The 26278-nt window shown below is 34.6% G+C and overlaps 1 protein-coding gene and 1 non-coding gene across 2 annotated transcripts; one reads left to right on the top strand and one right to left on the bottom strand.

The window, feature by feature from the left end:
* Window positions 1–13766: 13766 nt before the first annotated feature.
* On the bottom strand, window positions 13767–14912 carry LOC133814425 (uncharacterized). The gene has a single exon (XM_062247385.1). The coding sequence runs from the start codon at window positions 14910–14912 to the stop codon at window positions 13767–13769; it is 1146 nt and encodes a 381-aa protein (XP_062103369.1).
* Window positions 14293–14399, top strand: LOC133820714 (small nucleolar RNA R71). The gene has a single exon (XR_009887115.1). It is a non-coding gene; the product is annotated as a small nucleolar RNA R71 (small nucleolar RNA).
* Window positions 14913–26278: the final 11366 nt, after the last annotated feature.

Below are 26278 nucleotides of genomic sequence, written 5' to 3'. Positions count from 1 at the left end.
ATAATGGAAACGAAGAAGTTTCTATCTTCTAACTTTAAAATGAAAGACCTTGGAGAGGTGGATGTCATTCTAGGTATCAAATGTAGAAGGAATAGTGTGATTTTGTGTTGAGTCAAACCCACTATGTTGAGAAAGTGCTCGACAAATTCAGACATCTCAAAATCAAAGAGGCACATACACCATTTGATTCAAACATGAATTTTGAAAAGAATGAAGAAAGAACAGTGACTTAATTAGAATATGCAAGTGCAATAGGTAGCCTAATGTACGCTGCTCATTGCACAAGAACGGATATTGCATATGTAGTTAGTAAACTTAGTAGGTTTACTAGTAATCCAAGTATCAAGCATTGGAAAGCTAATGAGAGAATTCCTGGTTATCTTAAGGGTACCAAAGAGTATAGTTTTCACTATACAAATTTTCCAAAGATACTTGAAGGATATTCCGATTCTAATTGGATATCGGGAGTTGGAGATAATCTCTCTACCACCAGTTTGGTGTTTACTCTTGGAGGAGGTGCAGTCTCATGGGGCTCCAAGAAGCAAACGTGTATATCACACTTAACCATGAAATCATAGTTTATAGCTTTAGCGGTAACCGACAAAGAGACCGAGTGGCTTAGGAATCTCATGATTGATATTCTTTTAACCATGAATATGGTATCAACAATTTCAATACATTGTGATAGTCAATCCACACTTGTTAAATCATATAATAGTGTGTATAATGAAAATTCTAGACAAATTAGTCTAAGACATGAATATGTGAGACAATTAATTCAAGATGGAATCATATCGATCTCATATGTTAAGACAAGTGAGAACTTAGCGGATACATTTAAAATTAGAAGCAAAAATATATGAAAAAAATTTATAAATAATATTAAAAGGATCATTTACTAAACTAAATAAAGATGAGGACATTAATTATTTTATCAACTATAAATGGGTTTTACAATTTCTCATGCATTGCAATGGGAAAGAGTTAAAAAGTTCACCTGGCAAGCATCATAAATTTAAAAGGGCTTTTACTCTATTAGTACTTGTACCTAAACTTAAAATAAATTCTTTTAACTAGTTGGGTAAGTTGCTTTGAAATATCTTTTATTGGTTTAATTAAGGAATCATATAGTGAAAAAGTTGATATTGCACTCTTGCAACGTGGTTTATTATAGTCCAAATATTCAATTAAAATATTAAATTATGAGATAGTTGGTAAACCAACCCTCATCTTTTTTACATAGCTTGCATATAACTATATCTTTATTATATATACATGTTTTTTAAATGAGAAAGTGGGCAATACACACTCATGCAACATATCTCATTCGTGGTAGGCATTTCTTTATTATATATCTCTTCTAAATTTATTGGATGCTGACAATAAGTAGAAGACTTGGGAATTTGTACGTTGTCGATTCTATTAGGAATTTGTATGTGAAGTTATCAGGAGTCTTTTATTAATATATAATTGTCTCTTCTCTGATATATTTTATTTTTATTATCACGTCTCTTTCTGCAGTGTCATCTTGCTTTTGTCTATTCATTCTTCCTTATTTAACAAAATATATATTCGAAAAAGAGAGGAAAAATATCCAACGTGAATGCTGTAAAAGTATCTTCTAAATCTGAACCCTAGCCTTTTCTTTTACAATAATTTTCTCGAACCAGCTTGAAAACACACAAAAAGAGTATTTAAATGAAGATGTCAGTGGTTGAACAAATTAATTTGTATTTGATTAAACATAGGAGTTTACCTGATTAAGTCTTTCTTGAAATGGGTAGTATAGTACAGTAGTTACTATGTACAACATTCACCCTAATTGCAAGTACAGAAATTAGAGATTTGGGGGAGGAATCAAATACTCCTATAATACTACATACGATTAATCAAGTCTCTCACAGTAGATACAAAAGACGTCACTCCTTATAAAAAGTACAAACTCAAGTGGAGCAATTAAAAAAATGTGTATTAATTAAACAAAGAAGGCCGGCGGTGAAATTTACAACTATTATAATTCCAAATATATTTGTTATATGACGATATTTATTGTAGTTATTAAGAGCATACTATGAATTTAAAAAAAAAAAATTTATTTAAAGCCTACTAAAATTAGAGTTCAAACAGTTGTTACACACTCATATAAAAAAAAATACGTGTGTAACAAACTATTTAAACTCTTATTTCAGCACCCTAAATAATTCAGAATTTCCTAACAACTTGTATAATATCCTAAATAACAACAATGAATACCGTCATATAAAAAATTGAGATTACAACTTCTTTGTATGCCAACACATAAACGGGTGCACTAGTGCATCTCTTTTTAGGGGTTGCATAAAGAATTACCCTATAATATATTATCCATTTCAATAAGACACTACAAGAAATGCAACTTTCCCCGACGGAATTTCTTCTTTCGCCGGCAAAACGAGACTTTTGTTGGCGGGCTTCACTAAAACTGCCGGCAAAAGTCCACTTTTTCCCCGAGGCGTTTTGTCGCCGGCACAGCCAATTTTTGCCAACACTGTTTGCTAAACGCGTCAGCAAAGGGTTTGTCGAATTATTTGGGGATTGCTAAGAGACTTTTGGCAGTGTGTTTGTTATTTTGCCGGGAAAAGTCTTAATTATTTCCTGAGAAATGTCGAATCCTCGCAAGGAAAAGTAATGTTTTGCGCCGGCAAAAGTTTATTAGTTTGAAAAAATAGAATTTTTGTAAACTTGTAGTCATTTTTTTTGGTTCACTTTCATCATTGTATATGTTTTGAGTATAGAAAACGTAATCAACAGTTTGATTTCTTCTGGATTGTTCCGATATTAACATATAAACTTACTAATAATATTTTCTTAACTATTTGTAGTTAAATTGGTTTGATCGGTGTCGATCTCATCATGAGATCATAGTTTGTAGTAACCTTTGATAATTAAGTGTTAGTTTAGAACTCATCAATGGTTCGATTGTACATATAGTGTTTCTAGATACATATTCTCTAATATTTATAACTGCTCTTATCAACTGTTAGTACTTAAAGTGTTATGATTTGTGTGTAATGTTGTTAATCTAACTATGAATTAGTAATGTCGTGCAACGTTAGCAAATTATTAGTTTTTTTAAAAGTAATAAATAATTCGATTGAGGTTGAGTCATGCATGTTTAAATATCAACAATCGAACTAACTAACACTGTTCTTATTGAATGTTAAACGTTAAAGTGTTCTGATTTCTATTAATTGATCTCGATCTCACCATAATCATTCGATCAACTACAACCTTAAAAATTGATTAGTCGTTTTGAAGTTAATCAGCCGTACGATTCTCTCTCATACATTTCAAATTACAAAAAAATCACTCATTTTAATTAGGTATGATGGTTCTTTTCCCTGCGGGATAACTTTTACCAGCGCAAAACAACCCCGCTATATAGAATTTTCCCGGTGACTTACGAGAAATGCGTCGAAAAAAGTATGCCCAACCACCACATTTCAAACGTGGACTTTTGCCGGAGTATCCACCTACCTCGCTGGCAAAAGTCAATTTTTTATTAACTGTTGGATAAAACGACTATGTTTTCAATTAGGGATATGGTCAAACTTTTTCCTATGCGAGATGGGCTTTTGTGTTAATGATATTTGTACCTAGCCAACCGCCTCCTTCCTCATTTCTCCTCCATTTTTGTTTTTCCTCTGCAGCTAGCTCCTCCCAACCTCGACCGTTGGTCCCGTGCCCCCTCCCAGCTCTGACTATCCGTCCCTCTCCTCCTAAGCTCTGATTGCCCCATTCTACACCCTCTCCCTCTTTCTTTGTCTGAAACCCACCCATTTTCTTGACCCCCCCCCCCCCCCCCCCACATTTTCCTGGTTGCAGCCTAGGAGAGAGAGGCCAATGGTTGCGGAAATCAGTGGGCACGACCACAGCTTGAATTTCAGGAAAATTCAAATTTTGCATTTCCAAACGATTCTATATTCTTCCCACATGACTTTGTAACCTCCAAACACATTATGTGAGGGTTAAAATCATATCTCCAATGACCATTTCACTTATGACTTTGATGAATTCAAATCAAAATGTGTAACATAAAATCTATACATTATTGGGTGATATTTGAGAGTTACAAATTTGTAACTGATTTTGTAGCTCCAAAATATGTTACATTTGGGCACACATGTGTCCAATTTCATAACTCTTAATTATATGTTACAAGGTGTGACAAATCACATTTTGTCACATTATTTAATAAAATATTATATGAAATAATATAACATATTGAGCATAGACTGGGAAGGAAATAAGCTACTACTTCCACTTTTTATTAAAAAAGAAAAAAAATAAAAAGGGGCAAGTGAGGGGCACATGGCTTAGGTAGAGTTCGAGGACTTTCTAATTTGGTTCTTTGTTAAAATACAAAGTAGATAGTTCCATTTCTACTTCGGTTCTTGATTCTTTGTCAAGAACTGAAGTAGAATGATTCTTTAGAGCACTTCCAACTAGCTATTTTTTTTTAGCTAAAATAGCTAAAAAAAACAACTTATTTTGTATTTTTTTTTTATCACTTTAAAGGGCTAGCTATATTTTAGCTATTTTAATTTTTACATTTTTGGCTCTCCAAATGTAGAGAGTCTCTATGACTAGCTAAACTATATTTTATTACTATTTTATCATCATTATTACTATTTGATTATTATTTTAATAAAAAGAATATTTATGAAATCAAAGTGTGTTCTATAAAATATATTAAATTTTTCAATAGCTAACAATATTAGAGAGTGTGACTATGGAAGTGATAAGTTAAAAGTGGCTCCTAAGATAACCTTTTAGCTATTTTAACTAAAATTTAACTAAAAAATAGAGAGTATGATTGGAGTTGCTCTTACTACTACATTAGTTTTTAACATTTTTACTTTGCCAAGAATGACTTTGGTTCCAATAAATGTGAGGAGCGAAGTAAAAAGGGGTAAAAAACCAGAATATAAAGCCTTTTTTTCTAGTACTATTTAGAGATTTTTAATCAATCATTTATTAAAGTTGTCTAAATCCAACAAATTTCTGATACAAATTGAGGAATTAGTACTTTCACTACTTTGTTTTTAGTGAATGAATCACGTATATATAGAAGAAAAGATATACCTAAGTGGATGGATTCTTCCATTGAAATATACTTATTGTCAGGACATGCAAACTAACAGGCAGCAAAACAAAAAAAAAAAAGTGACCAACATGACAAAGAGTTGCCCAGTAAAATTTAGATAATAAAGTTTTTAAAGCAAAACACACATTCACTAAGCATATGAGAACTTGAGTCCTATAGAGTGCTGCCAACTAAACGTTGTTGATTAGGAAACTATTTGAACATGAAATAAAGATTAACAAGTTATAAATATATACAAAATAAAAATAATATACTAACTCTTTTAATCGAAGAGAAGTCTCCTTGGTTACTTAAAATTAAATAATTATAAATTCAAATAATACAAAATTATAATAAATTTATAATTACTAATATCTTTTAAATGATTTTAAATTAAAAATTAACAATAAGAACTTGCTATATTATATTTAATAATATGGTACTAATCTATATGTTTGCTACTAAATTTTTTATTTGATTCATATTAGGGTGTCTCATATTAAAAATGTGTAAAAATATTGAGCTATTTATAAGAATATTAGTTAGTTCACCCATTATTCAAATATTCTACCATGTGAAAAGAATTGGTAATTTTGCTACTAATATATATATTTTTTTATTTGATAAATTAATAATATGATTCAAAGCAAAAAAAATATATGTCTTAAATATATTACTTATTTTTGTTAGTTTGTGGCATAGGTGTTTTATTGACCATTCCAGAAGAAGAATTTGTTCTTTTAGTATGACTAAATTAGGCTTAAGCTAGTTGAGTGACTTTGGAAAGTGTAGAGATGGATGTAATATTAAATTCAAGTGTATAAATCAACCACACAATAGTGCTCTGTAGGAGCTGGCTGTATCATTTAGTGAAAAAAAGGGTCATGGAGATTCTTATGGAGGCCCCGGAACTATCCGAATGGCTTCAAGATGCCCTCCAAATCGAGATGGATGAGCTGGAGTTGGAACTAGCACCAAGGGAGGACGTACACGTCTATAAATTTATGTTGCTTGGGAAGTTGTTTGCTAGAATCAGGATATCCAAAACGATCATGAAGGCATCCTTAAACCAAGCTTGGGCAAGCTTTAATTGGTGGAGATGGAGTGAACTTCAGGAAGGTCTTTATGAGTTCAGATTCAAGAACGAGGAGGATACCAAGAAGGTGTTAGATAAAACACCTTGGGCGGTGAGTGGAGCGTTGCTGGAAATCGTACTGTGGCCTGTAAACTTTCGGTACTCAGAAGTTGAGTTCGAGTCGACTCCGATAAGGGTGATGGTTTCTCACATACCCATTGGCTATTGGACGGAGGCCAATCTTCATAAGTTGGCTGCAAAGGTAGCAGATTCTTATTACATTTCTAAGCATGCAGATTCTTTTTCAGCATAATTGAATTGATTAATCAGGTTTGACTGAGTAATACAAGATTCTTGCAAGTTCTGGAAGGGTCTAGAGCTTCTAGAAACCTCTATTTTTGAATTATCCACTTAAAATGCTTAAATCCCCAAATAAACAAGGTTGTGACAAATGCATGCTCTTAATGGTATTGGAAGATTCTGGAGCTTTCTTGAACTTTCTTTTATTTAAACTGTAATTAAATCCTTAAATAAACATGCACACGACAAGTGTCATGATCTTATTAATCCTATCTAAACCTTATAGAATAATAAATGACATCTTTATAATCAACTATATTAATCAAACCTTATATTATAATTAATATTCTTAAACTATAGGTTAAACTTATAAAATCTATAAGTGTTGCTATGAGTGTTCAACTAAATCCCGGCTTGAACCAAAATCCACAGTACTATCATACTATAACTACTACTAACTATCACTACTATCTAACTAGCTAAGTAAAGTTCCGGGACTCTACAATTCTCCCCTACTTAAAAGATTTTCGTCCACAAAATTTACTTACCAAACAATTATGGATACCGAGCATTACCTCCTCCAACTCCCACGTTGCCTCCCGTTCAAAACTATGACTCCATAAGACTTTGACTATCGGAATACTCTTGGACTGTAACTGCTTCATCCTTCTGTCTAGGATGCTAAACGGTCGTTCCTCGTAACTCAAGTCTTTCTAGAGTGTTATTGTATCATACTTGAGGACGTGAGATGGGTCTGACACATACTTTTGTAGCATCGAGATGTGGAACACATTGTGGCTATCTGCTAGAGCTGGCGGTAGGGCTAATCTATATGCAACTGCTCCCACTTTGTCCAATATCTCAAAAGGACTTATAAATCAGGGACTATGCTTGCCTTTCTTCCCAAACCGCTTCACACCTTTCATAGGAGATATCTTTTGGAAGACTTGATCTCCGACTTTGAATTCCACATCACGCCGCTTGGCATCCACATAACTTTTCTGACGGCTTTGAGCAATGAGCATACGCTTTCTAATCAGCGCTACTGCTTCCTGAGCTTTTCTAACAGCTTCGGGACCAAGAAGTTGCCTTTCTCCTACCTCGTCCAAATGTAACGGCGATCGAAACCTCCTTCCATAAAGTAACTCATAGGGCGCCATCCCAATCGTTAACTGGTAGCTATTATTATAGGAGAATTCTATCAGCGGCAAGTACTTACTCCATGATCCTCCGAAATCAAGTACACAAGAGCGCAACATATCTTCTAAAATCTGTATGGTACGCTTGGACTGACCGTCTGTCTGAGGATGAAATGATGTACTAAGACTTAACTTAGTACCCATGGCTTGCTGTAAGCTTCCCCAAAATCTCGATGTAAACACCGATCCTCTATTGGATACTATTGTCTTAGGGATTCTATGCAACCGTACTATTTCTTGGACATAAATGTCTGCATATTGATCCGCTGTGTAAGAAGTCTTAACATGCAGGAAATGAGCTGACTTGTTTAGTCTATCTACTACTACCCAAGCCGAATCATGCTACTTATTCGTTTGTGGCAAACCTGTCACAAAATCCATGGCTATATCGTCCCATTTCCATTCTGGTATGCTAAGTGGTTGCAATAAGCCTGCAGGCCGCTGATGTTCTACTTTCACTTGCTGGCATACTAAACATTTAGACACAAATTCCGCTATATCTTTCTTCATTCCTAGCCACTAATATATTTTCTTGAGGTCGTGAGTCATCTTGGTCGACACTGGGTGAACTGAGTATGGGGTACTGTGCGCTTCTTCTAGGATGTTCATCTTAATCCCTTGATCATTCGGCACGCATACCCGATCCTTATATCTCAATAACCCTTGACCTGATATTGAGAAATCTGTGGCCTTACCTTCTTTAACTACATCCATATGTTCTACTAATATGTCATCATGCCCTTTCCCAATCCGTATTTTTTCTAACAGACTTGACTAGATAGACAAGTTAGCCAGCTTACCAATGATTACTTCTATACCGGCACTGATCAGCTCCTGCTGTAGCGACTTTTCTATTCCAGCTAACACTACTAGACTTCCATAACTCTTCCTACTTAGTGCATCAACAACTACGTTTGCCTTCCCCGGGTGGTATAAGATTTTGCAGTCATAATCCTTCACTAACTCTAACCACCTGCGCTGCCTCATGTTGAGCTCCTTCTGAGTGAAGAAATACTTTAAGTTTTTGTGGTTTGTATAAATCTCACACCATTCTCCATAAAGATAACGGCGCTAGATTTTCAACGCAAAGACCACCGCTGCCAACTCCATATCATTTGTTGGATAGAGTTGCTCGTACTCCTTCAGCTGCCTTGAGGCGTAGGCTATCACCTTGTCATTCTGCATCATCACACAACCCAACCCTTGCTTCGACACATCACAATAGGCTCTAAACTTGTCGTTGGGTGTCGGTACACAAAGTACTGGTGCTGAGCACAACTTATCCTTAAGCAACTGGAAGCTCTCTTCACATTTATCAGTCCAGTTGAACCTTTGCTGTTTTCGGGTCAGGTTGGTGAGCGGAGTGGCTATCTTAGAAAAGCCCTCTACAAACCTTCAATAATAACCTGCTGATCCCAGAAAGCTTCTTACCTCTGATGCATTCTTCGGTCTTGGTCAATCCTTCACAACCTCTACCTTAAATGGGTCTATTGCAACTCCATCTTTGGATATTATGTGTCCGAGGAATGCTACTTGCGAAGACCAAAATTCGCACTTCTTGAACTTGGCGTAGAGTTGATGCTCCTTTAGTCGTAATAAGATCAACCTTAAATGTTCCTCGTGCTCGACTTCGTCCTTTGAGTACACCAAGATATCGTCGATGAACATTACGACGAATTTATCCAAGTAGTCCTTAAAGACCCTATTCATTAAATCCATAAACGCGGCTGGAGCGTTAATAAGTGATGCAAAAATTAAAGCTACGCAAGTATACGTAATCGTAATTTGTAATAAATCTTGATAAGAATGAGTATCATCCCACGAAGACTGATTTATCAATTACCAAATAATTAATTTCTAGTTTCTATTTGGCTAATGAAAACTAGATTTGTGAAATTTGAAATAAGAAAACAGAAATAAATGAAAATTGCAGAAATCAAATAATAAAAAGAACACAAGGATTAAATTCACTATGAAACAATTAGGAATCCTAATCTTCTCTACTATCCACTCTATTATTCTTTAATTCAGTTACTACTGAAACTCTTCTCACTGAAATGATAGGCATGCAAAAGTGTTAACTATTCGAGTTAAGAGATAGAAAACTCGACCTAATGTGAATTCCCTATATTTCTATGGTCAATTCAAACAATAGGAAGTAATGAATACAGTCCTAAATCACATAAACCAATTTGATACTCTAGTTCTAAACTGAAATCTATGTCTATTCAATTTTAGCATATTCAAATCTCACTTTTCAGATTTTGATTCAAATTCATAAATCATATGTAAAAGGTGCGCAGTCAATTACATACACAATAAACACAAATTGAATAGATTTCAGATGAAGAAGAAATAGATAAATGCATTAAATCATAACAGAGTTTCAAGAGAGTCAATTAGAAAACCTAAACAGAATTTAGTTCATAACCATCACTAAGAAATCCATAAACCTGAAATTAACATAAACTAAAAAATAAAAAGAGAAGAAAAGAAACTCTAAATGATAGATCCACTCCTCAACTTCCTCTCCCAGTCTAAGTCTGCAAAAACTGCCTCCTTTTCTCTCTTTAATTGTAATGTAAACCTAATTAGCGATTTTTTTTTTAAACATGAAAGGACCAAAACACCCTTAATTAAAAATATGCATTTTTCTCATTTGTAGACGTATCCGGCGGTCGCAGGATGTCATTCCCGCGGTCGCGGGAATGCTCTAGAAATGCCAATTCTCTTCTGGACTTGTGGTCGCAAGACACCTTTCCTGCGATCGCAGAAAGTGCTCCGAAACACCGTTTTCCACCAATTTTTGTCATTTTGTCAATTTTTCCACACCTAAGTCACCTAAGCCCTTCGACACCTGGAAACATACAAAAACCAGCGTAAAAAAAGAACAAAGAAAAACAAATACTTAATACTTTACCTGAAAAACACATAGATAAACAAATCTAAAACTCGTTTATCAAACTTCCCCAAACTTAATATTTGCTTGCCCTCGAGCAAACAAAACAAGACTCAAGATAAACTAAACAAATAAATACAGACACTAAACAAATGAATCAAGATAACCACAATTTTTAAGCCTCAAAATTAATGAAGGACAAGCATATATAATTTTCGAAAAATAACGGACAAGTCATCCAGATTTTCAATCCAACCACTTCTTCAACTTACCTTAACCCATTGATCATTTTTGTCTAATCAACCATGAACAGTAAATAACACATATTTAAAATAATTTACACATGCTGAACTCTCACCATCAATCCATCAAATCCCAAATTTCCATATGCTTGCTAACTTATTATTCTCCACTAATATAAATCAATGCATGTTCAAGAATCAAAAGGTCTTTTAAAGCTTGTATTGAGAGGCTTAGGTAACGGTAGATAAAATAGTCATTTAGGCTCATATATACCATAATCATATAATCCAAACAAACGACACCTGATATCCACATTGTAATCCAGACAACCCCAAATGTTCCTTTATTTTCCAAGATTGAGAAAAATTCATACTAGATGTATTTTTTTTCTTTTTTTTTTTCAACTACACTTCCCCAAACTTATGTTTTTCAATGTGAACAAACATAAAAAGTGTAGTTTATTTTCAATCTCTTTTTTTTTCTTTTCGAATTTTCCTCTCAATCTTTCCTTTTATTTTTTCTATTGTCACAACCAAATCACACAATAACACCCATTACAAATCAATCCCTATTTATATGTTTATATGCGCATGGTATAAATCAAGGGAATGAAAAAAATAATAAGTGTTCAATTAGGCTCAAAATAAGTGGTTAACAATAAAAAATTATACGTTTAGGCTCGAAAAAAAGGGTAACTAAGGATAAATTAATCAAGGATGGCTTGAAAGGCTCAAACGTTAAAAAAAAAAATCGCCTAAATCATTTTCCTAACACAAGCATTGTCTATGATTTTGCCTCAAATAATAAGCAAGCAAGTTCTAGAATTGTTCATACAGTCTTTCCACATTCAAAATTCAGCAAGTGTAAATATATTTAAATGCAAGAATTTACCAATCATGATCAAATATTCAGTTTTACAATGAATTAAAGTAATCCAAAGAGGTGGTCAAACCAAGCACACAGATTGTTTTTTTTATAATAAAATATAGTTTTCTCGAATTATATTACAAGTTATTCACGTATTATCATCGGCTAATCATTGTTATCTTGATTCAACAAACTCTCTAGATACCCTAGCACACAACACAATTAACACACAAAACCAAACATAATTTAACAAAACACCAAAATAGACCGAAACTTGACTCATCTAACCTGACACAAATAACTAACATAAATCCCTCTTCCCCAAACTTAACAAAAACATTGTCCCCAATGTTTAAATATAAGCTAAGGAAAGGAAACTTACCTGACTCGACTCATGATGAAGGTCCTGCCTCGTCATCCCCCTCAGGTGGAGGATACCCAATGTTAGGTTGTTGTGGATATGGTGGAAATCCACTAGTGTCAATGCCAAAATGAGTGGCGAAGGTTTGGTTGTAGGCATATTGGTTCTGCGCTTTTTTTTTTCATCATTTTTCTATTTTTTTTCACGTATTTCACGATTCCAGAATCAACAATATTTATTAGAAAATTAAAATTAAACAAAAAATAACTAAAAAAAATAAAAATTGTCACAACTAAAATAGCTTAAAAACTTAACGAACTTAAATAAATTTAAATGAACTTGGGATGCCTCCCAATGGCGCTTTATTTAACGTCTCCAGCTGGATGCTCACTTCCTTCATTGAACTTCAACTCGGGTCAAGTCCACCCCGCTCATCCTTTAGAGCCATAGTTTCATAAGCAAAAACTGGTCTTTTGACGTTGCTAATTGTCGGAGCCTTCCACCGCTCGTGTAACCTTCGAGCCTTTCCACTATAGAACTGTTTCAAACAATTACGAACTGCTCGACTACCAATTTTAGCATTGGTTTTTCTCTTGGTGGTTTCCAAATTACTACCACCACTACATACCACATCCACCCTACAACAAGTTGGAATATTAGTTGCTGCAAAAACATCAAATGTTACCTCTTCGTTTTGCACTCGCAGCTTCAACTCCCCTTTTTGTACGTCAATCAGTGCTCTCCCTGTGGCTAAGAATGGTCTTCCCAAAATAATGGGAATGTTTGCATCTTCCTCCATATCTATAGTAATAAAATCAGCAGGGAAGATAAATTTACCAACCTTAACTAAGACATCCTCAATTACTCCACGAGGTTGCTTAACAGAGCAGTCTGCCATTTGTAAGGACACAGTAGTGGGGCAAGCTTCTCCCAATTTTAGCTTTCGAAAAATAGATAAGGGCATTAAATTTACACTAGCCCCTAAATCACATAAGGCCTTAGTCATAACGGTATCTCCTATTGAGCAAGGAATCGCGAAACTACCCGGATCTTTAAGCTTGGGAGGTAGTTTCTTCTGCAAAATAGCACTGCACTCCTCAGTAAGCGCCACTGTCTCATAATCCTCCAACTTCTTTTTCTTTGACAATATTTCCTTCATAAACTTCACATAACTTGGCATTTGTTCAAGTGCCTCGGCAAAAGGTATGTTAATGTGAAGTTTTCGAAAAATATCTAGAAACTTCAAAAATTATCTAGAAACTTCGAAAATTGTTTGTCAAGTGTCTTCTTTTGAAGTCGCTGAGGATATGGAATCTTGATGTGGTGCTCATAACTCACTGGTGACTGATTCTTCTCAAGGCTTCAATAACCTCTTCTTCTACCTTACCCTCATTCTCAACTTCAACTTTTGGTGCAGGTATAGACTTCTTGACTGGCTCTTCCAACTTCTTCCCACTCCTCAAAGAGATTGCATTGCACTGCTCTTTAGGATTCACCTCTGTATTACTTGGAAAATTTCCTCGAGGCCTACTTTGTAACATATTTTCCAATTGACCAACTTGCATCTCAAGATTCCTGATGGATGAGCGAGTTTCTGTCATAAATTGAGATTGAGAGTTGGTCAGAGTTAACAGTGCAGCTTGTAACTCATTTGTCTTCTCTTGAGCAACAGGTAGTATCGGTTGTTGTAACGGTGCCTAAGGTGGAGCTTGAAGCATAGGCTGCTGAATTTGTTGAAAACCCTGATTATTTCTCCATGCAAAATTAGGCTGATTTCTCCACCCTTGATTGAACGGGTTGGAGAATGGACTATTCGCTTGCCTATTGAAATTTCCCATCATATTCACCTGTTCCATGGGAATGGAGTTGTTCATCTCAACTACCATGCACTGCTCAAATGGGTGAGGACCACCACAATTACGACATACCGCTTGGATTTGCATGACCTGAGTGGCCATAGAATTTTGTTGCAGTTGCTTGGTCAATGATGCAACTTGAGTTGTGAGAGCGGTAATAGCATCCAGCTTGTGCATACTAGCTACCTTCTTATTTCTATCTCGTTCACTAGGCCACTGATAGTTATTCATGGCCATTTCCTCAAGCAATTCATAGGCCTCATTAGCACTCTTGCTCATGAAAGCACCACCTGCTGCAGCGTCAATAATGGTGCAAGTCGTCCCACACAAACCGTTGTAAAAATTATGGACAAGCATCCATTTTTCAATCCCATGATGAGGACATTTCCTCAAAAGTTCCTTAAACCTCTCCCATGCATCATAAAGAGACTCTCCATCAAATTGAGGGAAGTTATTAATTTCCCCTCTTAACTTTGCAGCCTTGGATGGAGGGAAAAATTTAGCAAGAAATTTCAGAGCTAATGCCTCCCATGTAGTGATTGAATTGGCTTGAAGAGAGTTCAACCAACTTTTAGCTCTATCCCGCAGTGAGAACGGGAACAATCTCAGTCTAATAGCATCATTAGTGACCCCATTGTATTTAAAAGTTCCACACAGCTCCAGGAAATTGGCTATGTGTGTATTGGGATCCTCAGTAGGGAGTCCACCAAACTGGACAGTAGACTGGACCATTTGCAAAATTGTCGTCTTAATTTCAAAATTATTGGCTGCAACTGCCAGCGGTTGGATGCATGATTGTACTCCAGTAACAGCGGGAAGTACATATTCTCTGAGTGGGTGAACTGCTGGCTCAGCAGCGTCCCCATTCAACACATTGCCTTGATGTTGGGCCATCTCTGCTACCTGTTTTTGCTTTCTATTCGGTCTGCAAGTCCTTTCAATTTCAGTATTAATGGGCAAAAGATTGTCAGTCCTTTGACGTCGCATATACCAATTGGCACCTGAAATTAAGATTCTTAAACACAACAGTTAGAAACAATTAACATAGAAAAACCAAATTAGAATAAAAATGAATTGTATAGATATTAATAAAAATCAGTCCCTGGCAACTGCGCCAAAAACTTGTTGCGAAAATTAAAGCTACGCAAGTATACGTAATCGCAATTTGTAATAAATCTCGATAAGAACGAGTATCGTCACACGAAGACTGATTTATCAATTACCAAATAATTAATTTCTAGTTTCTATTTGGCTAATGAAAACTAGATTTGTGAAATTTGAAAATGAGAAAACAGAAATAAATGAAAATTGCAGAAATCAAATAATAAAATGAACACAAGGATTAAATTCACTATGAAACAATTAGGAATCCTAATCTTCTCTACTATCCACTATATTATTCTTTAATTCAATTACTACTGAAACTCTTCTCACTGAAATGATAGGCATGCAAAAGTGTTAACTATTCGAGTTAAGAGATAGAAAACTCGACCTAATGTGAATTCCCTATATTTCTATGGTCAATTCAAACAATAGGAAGCAATGAATACAACCCTAAATCACATAAACCAATTTGATACTCTAGTTCGAAATTGAAATCTATGTCTATTCAATTTTAGCATATTCAAATCTCACTTTTTAGATTTTGATTCAAATTCATAAATCATATTTAAAAGGTGCGCAGTCAACTACATACACAATAAACACAAATTGAATAGATTTCAGATGAAGAAGAAATCGATAAATGCATTAAATCATAACAGAGTTTCAAGAGAGTCAATTAGAAAACCTAAACAGAATTTAGTTCATAAACATCACTAAGAAATCCATAAACCTGAAATTAACATAAAATAAAAAATAAAAAGAAAAGAAAAGAAACTCTAAATGATAGATCCACTCCTCAGCCTCCTCTCCCAGTTTAAGTCTGCAAAAAGTGCCTCCTTTTCTCTCCTTAATCGTAATTTAAACCTAATTAGCGATTATTTTAAACATGAAAGGACCAAAACACCCTTAATTAAAAATCTGTGTTTTTCTCATTTGTAGACGTATCCTGCGGTCACAGGAATGCTCTAGAAATGCCAATTCTCTTCTAGACTTGCGGTTGCAAGACACCTTTACTGCGGTCGCAGGAAGTGCTCCGAAACACCGTTTTCCACCAATTTTTGTCATTTTGTCAAATTTTCCACCATGTTTCCACACCTAAGTCACCTAAGCCCTTCGACACCTGAAAACATACAAAAACTAGCGTAAAATAGAACAAAGAAAAACAAACACCTAATACTTTATCTAAAAAACACATAGATAACACAAGTCTAAAACTCGTTCATCAGCAAGACCGAAAGACATAACTAGAAACTCGTAATGCCCATAACGAGTTCTAAAAGATGTCTTAGGAATATCTTCTCCCCGTACCTTGAGCTGATGATACCCGGACCGTAAATCGATCTTTGAGAACACGGTGGCTCCTTGGAGTTGATCAAACAAGTCATCAATCCGGGGTAGCGGGTACTTATTCTTAATCGTCACCTTATTCAGCTCGCGGTAATCTATGCACATCCACATGCTTCTGTCATTTTTCTTCACAAATGGAACTGGTGCTCCCCATGGCGAATGGCTTGGTCTAATGAAACCCAAGTCTAAGAGCTCTTATAGTTGCGTCTTTAACTCCTTGAATTCGGTAGGTGCCATCTGGTATGGTGTTAGGAGTGTGTCCTAAAAGCATGTAAAGACATATTTTTTTTAATGAATAAATAAATACAATAGTTTATTATTATTGTTATATTTAGATTGTTAAATTATTGTTTGAATAATTTTGAAAATATCAGAAAAATTCCATATTCATTATTGAGGATGTGATCTTGTATTAGTACGAGAGAATTAAGATCACATGAATGAATAAAAATAGTCAACAACAACAAATTAAAGTTATGGAATTCTTTAATTGGAGTTGTAAGCACGATTTACTGAGTATCATAATGATACAAATAATCTAGATTCGAATTATTGATGTGGAAAGACATCTCGGTAAAGGTGCTTTATATAATATGATTATATATGACATGGACCTATATGAATTAGAGTCTTTATCCAAAAATAATTTAACAATAAAGACTTGTAATTCATATCATAACTGATGATCATTTATAGATCAACCTAAATCCTGAGTGTTCATAAACTCCTGTTCATGTTTATTAAATCTTTTGATTCATTCGTTAAGGTCTCTTCAAAGAATGAGGCTAATGACTTTTGTTTTGGAGATTTAATATCATGGATGGCTGGGAACATGTATCAACAATACAGAATCTAATCTTTCCTAACAGATCGTATATTAGTTCCCTTAAGGGTTAATTCTGGAACTGAATGATTTTGAGCTCAAATCTATAATTAGATTATAGATTATTTATTCACTAGTGAATTAATGGTACTTAAGGAATAAGAAGTAAATTAGAAAGGTTAAATGATAATTCTTCCATTCTAATTTATGAACTAATTAATTAGAGGGTTGAACTATTGTAAGATGATTATATCAATGGATGACTTACGATAAGATTTCTGTAAAAGTATATCTATAACATAAAGAGTGCAATTCTGAATTTATAGTGGAGTAATATCAGAATTAATAAATTAAATATTATAATTAAAGAGTTTAATTATTTAGTTTATTTATTGGAGCTTAATGTTATAGGTCCATGGTCCCCAAAATGGCTCAAACAAACACTAACAAAGGTAAATACAAAATTGGGCAAAAAGGACTTATGTGATAAGTAAAATATTTTTCTATGTATCAAACATAATTATTAATTAATTAATTAATTATTTGATTTAACAAAAATATAATTAATTTTGAATTAATTTATTTTTGGGATTTTTGGTATTTAAATAATAATAAAAATTGGGAAAATCACATGCCATCACAGGCATGTGGTACACGTGTGGCACAGTGCACTGACACTGTGCTACACGCATAAGAGAGTTTACACAGTCTCTTGATTCCACAATTTTGTTATTTAAATATTAAATAAATAATGAGATATTTTAATATGATTAAAATATTATTATTTAAACAAAAATCTGATAACTAATCATTTATTTTGAATTTGTTTAAAATAAAAAATATTTTAATATATTGGATATTATTAAATATTGGATATCAGTTTTTCACAGAACGTAACTTTTCAGGGATAGAAAAATATCTAGGAATCTCTCTCAGAGAAAGAGAACAGTGACAAAATCTAAAGTCATTGTTCTTCACAAAAACCTAGGTCCAAACTTTATCAGATCTCATGTGTTGAGAACATCTGATAAATAGTTATTGCCTATTATTTGTATAGTGAGCCCACACTCGTTCTTTGTGTGCCTGAGAACATTTTGGAAGATCTTGGTGTGAGATCTCGAGGATTTAACCATGCGAAAAGATAGCAGCAAGGAAGGACCTGAGGTAATTTTTCTATTCATGTCCTTGATTCAATATATATATGCATGTGAAGAAGTAGATCTAGAAATCTTATGGGATTAATCTAACAATTTGATTGTTGTTCCGCTGCATATAATCTCTGATTTGATCAATAAAAACCAACAAATGGTACCAAAGCCATCTTCACATATATATGTATTGAATCTGTGTGGGTTTAATTTTATGCATTTATTTATTTTGATGAATGAATGGATGGCTTAATGTGATTGAATGCGTGGGAATGTTGAATCGTTAATTGTATGGTGTTTTTGGGTTAGGATTTGTTTATGATTAGATCATTGTGTAAGCCATTAAAGGGCATAGGATTTATGTAATTTTATTTGGTTTTCGACACCATAAAATTGTAATTCCGATGACACAAAAGTCAGAACGGAGCCCGAGATTCAGAACTCAGCCACCGCACCTCCGAGGCCAACCTCCGAGTCGCTGCCGGACGTCGTACGGACGGGTCCGTACAGTTTCGTACAGTCCAGCCCGGCAGCCCTCGTTTGACGCCACGTGTCCCCGTCTGACTGGTCCAGAATTTTTTTTATTTTATTATTTTTTCTGAAATTAATCTGTTATTTAATTTTTTTTTTTTAAATGTTTAAATATCCTATTTTTGAAATTTGATATTTAAATAATGAGATATTTTTGTTGTCTTAACAAACTTTTTTGAATATCTTATTTAAAATTAATTTTTTCAAAATAACAGATTTTAATTTAAATTCATTTCAGTTTTAATTAAAAGTTGTTTTATTTAAAAAGAAACAGAAAAATAATGATTATTTAAAAGTTTGTTTTAATTAATCAAAAATAATTTGAAAATTGTTTTCTTAGTATTGTTCTGGACCAACAATGCCATATATCCTACCGACAGTAAAGTAAAGAAGCCCGATGGAGATCAAGGCAGTTTTATTTTAATTTTATAAAGTGATTGTAAAATTAGAAATACCCAAAAGCACCCAGTTCTACATTTATTGTTTATTTATTTAAATAATTATCTTCATGTGATTAATGTGATTGATAACATGTTCATGCATTGTATGCCATACATGAAAACCCACACAGTCATAATCGTGCATCTCATTAGTAGAAACATTATTATTAGGATTGTCCTATATGTTTATATGAATTGTTTTGTGAAATCAATTGCATGTAAATTACTTAGTTTTATTTTGAAAACTTGGTAAAATATCACACCAATTTTTAAGTCTTTATGACTTAATTTTTATAAACCAACTTTATTTTAAAAGTGTTCTTTTTTAGTAAAGTTTAGATGAACATGATTGGTAATTTAAAATTGGATATGCACCTAGAAACTCGCTTTCTTTCCAATTTTAATTTTGTTCATAAAGTTTAAAGAAACTGTAATTAATTTGGAATTAATTAGGTTAAAAACACTTATTTCAAAATAGTGAGTGGGAGAGGGTTGATATCTCAAACATAACCCATGGTCTCCATTATTAATATAACACCATGAGATATGAATAGTGCCTCGCGACGGCTTTGTTTTCGTCCCCCTAAGGAAGGTGTCTGGACATATTAATAGCAAGGTTGTATTTCTTACATAGATAGGAACTAATGATGTATTTTAGGCTTGACCGACCCTAAGGCGGCATGTCCTAAGTTAAGTCATGAACTCCGAAATAATGGGTTACACTCACAAAGTTATGATTAAGCTCGTGCAGTGGATAATCATAACTTGACCAAACTAAGCGGTACTTTAATATTTAAAAGAGAAAATACAGAGTTATTTTAAGTATTAAACAATAAAGATAAGAATGTCTTATAAATTCTCTAAAATTAATTTGATCGACCCTAAGGCGGCACTTTAATTGTTAGAAAATTTTATCGTGGAAATTAATCTTTATTTTATGTGTTTTAATTGTGCTCATGCATCACGTTTAATTTCTGAAACTTTGATATTTATTTTTCTAAATATAATATTAATATATTTGTATTTTTTATTTTATTCAGAATATGTCTATCTTTGGAAATCCCATCACTGCTTTGATTGCACAAGAAAAATTAACTGGTGATAACTTCATAAAATGGAAATCAAATATGAATATGTTGTTGGTTAGTGAAAACCACAAGTTTGTCCTAAATGAGGAATGTCCTGAAGAACCTGGCGCTAATGCCCCAAAACATGTTCGGGACAAATTTGATGCATGGATTCAATCCAATAACAAAGCCAAGTGCTATATGCTTGTAAGCATGAGTGATGTCTTACGAACAAAGCATGAATCCGTGGAAACTGCTTTTGAGATACTAGAATCTCTTAAAGAAATGTTTGGGCGCCCATCTGATCAAAGCCGTCATGAGGCTACTATAACCTACATGAATGTTAAGATGAAGAAAGGTCAATCTGTGCGTGACCATGTTTTGAACATGATCAGTGTACTTCATGAAGCTGAGACGCATGGAGCAGTCATGGATGAAAAGACACAAGTAAGCATTATACTTGAGTCTTTAACTCCTGCCTTTTCTGCATTCACAACAAATTATGTCATGAACAAATTGGATTTTAACATGACACAATTGCTGAATGAATTACAAATTTTTGAGTCTTTGAATAAGACCATCTCAAGTCAGGCTGAAGCAAATGTTGCTGAAGCAAAACCATCTTCTTCAAAGAAGAAAAGAAAAGGCAATAACAATGACAGCAAACCTAAAAAGGACAATCCGAAAAAGGCAAAGAAGTCATTTAAGGCGCCCGAGAACAAAAAGAACAATGACCCCAAACAAAAAGGCACCCAAAGGAAAGTGTTTCCATTGTAATGTCGATGGTCATTGGAAGAGAAACTGTCCAAAGTATCTTGCCGAGCTAAAAGAGAAAAAGAAAGGTAAATCAGATTTACTTGTACTCGAAGCTTGTATGGTGGAACAAGATAAATTATCATGGATAGTTGATTCTGGTTCCACTAACCATGTTTGTTCTTGTTTGCAGATGCTTGAGTCCGCAAAGCAGTTGGAGCAAGGACAGATGACTATGAGAGTGGGAAGTGGAGCTCTTGTTTCAGCCAAAGCATGTGGAACAGTCCGTTCAAATTTTAAGAACAATTTTCAAGTTTTGAATAATGTGCTATTTATTCCTGAAATTACTAGAAACATTATTTCTTTATCTTTGTTACATGAACAAAATTTTAACATTTCTTTTAATAATAATATGATTTTTATTTCAAGGAATGGGAACAATATTTGTCATGCAAAACAAAAGAACGGACTGTACATGCTTAATCCAATAGAAAAATCGCTCAATAATTCTGAATTGTTTAAAGTAGATGTTCTGCAAAGTAACAAAAGACAAAAGGTTTCTAAAGATAATGACACGTATCTATGGCACTTAAGATTAGGTCATATCAGTCTAGATAGGATAAACCAGTTAACTAAAAATGGATCTCTAAGGGAACTAACAGTTGGAACCCTACCAGTTTATGAATCCTGTTTAGAAGGAAAATTGACTAAACGACCTTTCACTTCGATGGGAAATAGAGCCAAAGAACCACTAGAGCTAATACATAGTGATGTATGTGGTCCAATTAACTATTATTTAAATATTAAATAAATAATGAGATATTTTAATATGATTAAAATATTATTATTTAAACAAAAATCTGATAACTGATCAGTTATTTTGAATTTGTTTAAAATAACAAATATTTTAATATATTGGATATTATTAAATATTGGATATCAGTTTTTCACAGAACGTAACTTTTCAGGGATAGAAAAATATCTAGGAATCTCTCTCAGAGAAAGAGAACAGTGACAAAATCTAAAGTCATTGTTCTTCACAAAAACCTAGGTCCAAACTTTATCAGATCTCATGTGTTGAGAACATCTGATAAATAGTTATTGCCTATTATTTGTATAGCGAGCACACACTCGTTCTTTGTGTGCCTGAGAACATTTTGGAAGATCTTGGTGTGAGATCTCGAGGATTTTGCCATATGAAAAGATAGCAGCAAGGAAGGACCTGAGGTAATTTTTCTATTCATGTCCTTGATTCAATATATATATATGCATGTGAAGAAGTAGATCTAGAAATCTTATGGGATTAATCTAACAATTTGATTGTTGTTCCGCTGCATATAATCTCTGATTTGATCAATAAAAACCAACATATGGTGCCTTGGAGATAGGCTCGGTGCCCGGTACTAATTCGATTGTGAAGTCAATTTCCCGAGTCGGCGGTAGCCTTGGTAAGTCGTCAGCAAATACTCAATATGGACGTCTCCAACCTTCAGTGGTGTTTCCTTTACCACATCTGTAATGCTGGCTAAAAATGCGTGACATCCTTTTTCTATCATCCTCTGAGATTTGAGAGATGAAATAAGTGGTGTGCGTAATCCTGAAACTTGTCCCATAAAGCACAATCTCTGGCCATCAGGAGTCTTGAACGTAACTTTCTTGCGTTTGAAGTCGATGGTTACACCATGCCTAGTATCACGTCAAAGTATTTGATCTCCAGTTCTATCAGGTCTCCTTCTAGTTCTACGTCCTCAATCTTGATCGGTACGCCTCGTACTATCCGTGATGATAGGACTACTTTGCCCGAAGGCAACTCAGTTACAAACCTAGTTTTGAATCTTTCACAAGGTTTTTCTAATTTCTCTATCATTCCTAACGATATATACGAGTGAGTGGCTCCCGAATCAAATAATATAGAACATATATTATTGAGGATAGAAATGTGACCTGTGACCACTTTATTGCTAGCGTCAGCTTCTCCTTGGGTTAAGGCAAATACCCTGGCAGGAACCATCTTGTCTTCCCTTTTTCCCTCTGCCTTGAGCTGGGGACATCCTCTCTTCTGGTGTCCTTCCTGACCACATTTGTAGCATCCCTTGGTGTTTCCATGACATTCACCAGGATGTTTCTTTTGGCACTTAGCACATTGCGGGTATTCTACATAACCCGACCTATTACCTCCATTGTTCGTCCATGCCCTTTTATTGTTATCGGACTGCTTGTTTTCAGGATGCTTTCTTTTCTGACCATTATTATTGCTGGACTGATTGCTGCTGTTGTTGTGGTTGTTCCGAACATTCTGAGGTTAACCCTATTGCTTAGACTCACGCTTACTGCCTCCTCTTTACTAACATTCGCCTAAAGCCTTTCTACCTCTATTGTCGTTTCTAGAACATCGGCATAGGTAGTATTTCCCGAGTCTGCGAGCTTAACCCCTAGCTCAATCTTCGTTCGAAGTCCTCTAAGGAACTTGGTCACCCTCAGAAAGTCAGTTGGAACCATTTCTGGTGCAAACTTTGCTAATCGGTCAAACTGCCGAGCATATTCTGCTACTGATAAACTCCCTTGCTTCAAACCAGCGAATTCCTTGACCCTTGATGCGATGACTGATGAATTCTAGTAATTTTTGTGGAACAGCTCCACAAATCTGGTCCAAGTCATGGTGGCGACATCGTGAGTCAGTTGAACTAAGTCCCACCATATTCTAGCATCTTTCTTGAGCAGAGACGAAATGTAGGATATGCGGTCCGCGTTGCCGAGATTCATGTGCGTTAGGACCGGCTCCACATTTCTGAGCCATTCTTCCGTCTCGAAGGGGTTTGTTGTCCCTTCTTAGTTCGGAGCATGTTGCTTACGAAAACGCTCATAAATTGGCTCCATGTGCTGAGCTGGGTATGTCGCATAGTTCGCCATTGGCCATCCCCCATATGGACCAACTTGTTGGGGTGCTGGGGCCATTTGCTGAGGCTGTGGCTGTGGCAAAGGGGAAGGCTGAGTCTGTTGTCACTGGTGCTGCAATAATTCCTCAACTTGCTGTCGTAGTCTGGCAATTTTCGCAGTGTTTTCAACTGGCGGCGGCAGCGCATTTCGGTTAGCAGTAGCACGTACTCCCCTTCTGTGAACCGGAGGGGCTTCATTGCTCTCTGGAGCGGCGTTGGAGGTGCTGACATTGGTGCGAGTAGACCTTCAGAGCGACATCTTTAGCAGAGTTCTAATAGTTGAGAAAAACATGTTAGAACTTTACCCTAATAGGCTCTAAGGCAAAACTTAATCTAAACAAACATAACTCGGACCTATTAATTATGATTTCTTATGAAAATTATATAAGCCTTCTTTATCATTAGAGTGGGTTTCTATACTTAGAAAAATAAGCCATCTTTATTATTTTCTAAGTCTGTTTCTAATCCTCCTATATGACTAAATTCTCAGGCTCGAAACTCGTCGTTGTTCCAAAGTTAACCATATTGAGGGAGGGCTCGGATCAGTAAAATTGTTCACACTACTATGGCCCCCTAACTCTCAATATGGAACTCGGTCCATTGATTTGTATCGGCCCTCACCGAACTTAGTCATTATTTATTATGATTGCAAAAGAAAATCAAACTCATACATGTCATCAAAATAACAATGATATTAATTTGAAAAAACAGTTTTCACTAAGTACAATCATAAATGCAAATAAATAAAATGAATAAAGAAACTAATCTATTCTAAAAATTGGGATCTTCTACATCTGATCCTTCATCTAACATATCATCATCTATCTCCTCATAGTCATCATTATCTTGAGCCTTAAAATGCCCTCGAGGAAGATTCGTAAAAATTCTATGCTTTTTCTCATTTGTGAATTGGAATTCAATTTTAGAAGTGAACCTAAATATGAGAAAATAATATCTCATAGCTACCGGTAATTCATCTTCATCATCTATAGTGTCCCATATATCTTCTAAGGTTGCAATTACAGTAGGATAATCTTTAAAAAGTCTAATTACTAAAACATATTGTTCCACAGCTCTCATCATGATTTGCTTAGTTTCTTGGAGGTGACCTATCTACCTGTGGAATAAAAGTAATCTCCGAGTGATCCTTTCTAGTACTCATACGGTGTTTCTTCGTTCTCTAATTCTTTTCAAGGCCTTAATGGCTCGGATATCTTCATAAGTTAATGCTCCATTCATTCTTAACTGAAAACATAAGGCTAAAACGTTAGCTATATATATAAACATAATAACTATAACATAAACACTTACATGGCGGTTAGATTCGGAGCTTGAGCGTGTGTATCAAGGAGAAATTCATACGGATGAACTGTTACTCTGATACCAACTGTAATGACCCAACTAATTCTAAGACCTTGGACCATTAAAACTACTATACATAGACACTATTTTCGAGAAAACATACATAAGAAACATTCACAACTTTATTAAAAACTCTAAAGCAAATTTTGAAATACATAAATGAATGGTATAGGATCCCATTGTTTAAAAAATAAAACATAACTTTAAACTAAAGGAAATTGTTTACAAAACTAAGTGCAAACAAAAATACATAAAACATAATAAAAAGACTAAAAATAACGCCGTCCTTGAATCGTCACGCAGTCCATTGAATCCCTTCATCCTTAATACACAAACCAAGCTACCAAGAATCCTTCTGCCACCATATCTATTTTCCTGCATACATTAAAAAATAAAGGAGTGAGCCTAATGCCCAGCAAGGAAAATCTACTAACACATAAAAGCATATGGATAAAACTATATCATATACATATACTAAACTACAATGGCCATCATACCTCTTGGGGATTGTTAACTAAGCAAGTCATATGCCCATAGATTTGTGGGGCTTGCTAGCCAAGAAAGTCATATGCCCATAAATTATTGGGGCTTGCTGACTAGACAAGTCATATGCCCAAGGACTATATTCTATACATAACGTAAACATAACATATCATAACATAAGATAACATAACATAAGCATAACATATCATATCATATAAACATATAAAATTCTATCCTATTCTCCTTACCAATACCGGGATATGAGAACAAGGACGGGATTTGGAACACTCCTAAAACCAACAATAAGAATGGTGAGTAATTCTAAAGAAAGAGATGATAAATAAGAGAACTAAACCACC

Source organism: Humulus lupulus, chromosome 2 (assembly GCF_963169125.1).
Source record: "Humulus lupulus chromosome 2, drHumLupu1.1, whole genome shotgun sequence".
NCBI lineage: Eukaryota > Viridiplantae > Streptophyta > Magnoliopsida > Rosales > Cannabaceae > Humulus > Humulus lupulus.
The sequence above is the reverse complement of the archived record's forward strand: the minus strand, read 5'-3'. Positions and strand labels throughout refer to the sequence as shown.

Excerpts from the sequence above, each read along its gene's own strand:
- LOC133814425 (XM_062247385.1), bottom strand. The coding sequence starts at position 14,912 with ATGCGACGTCAAAGGACTGACAATCTTTTGCCCATTAATACTGAAATT.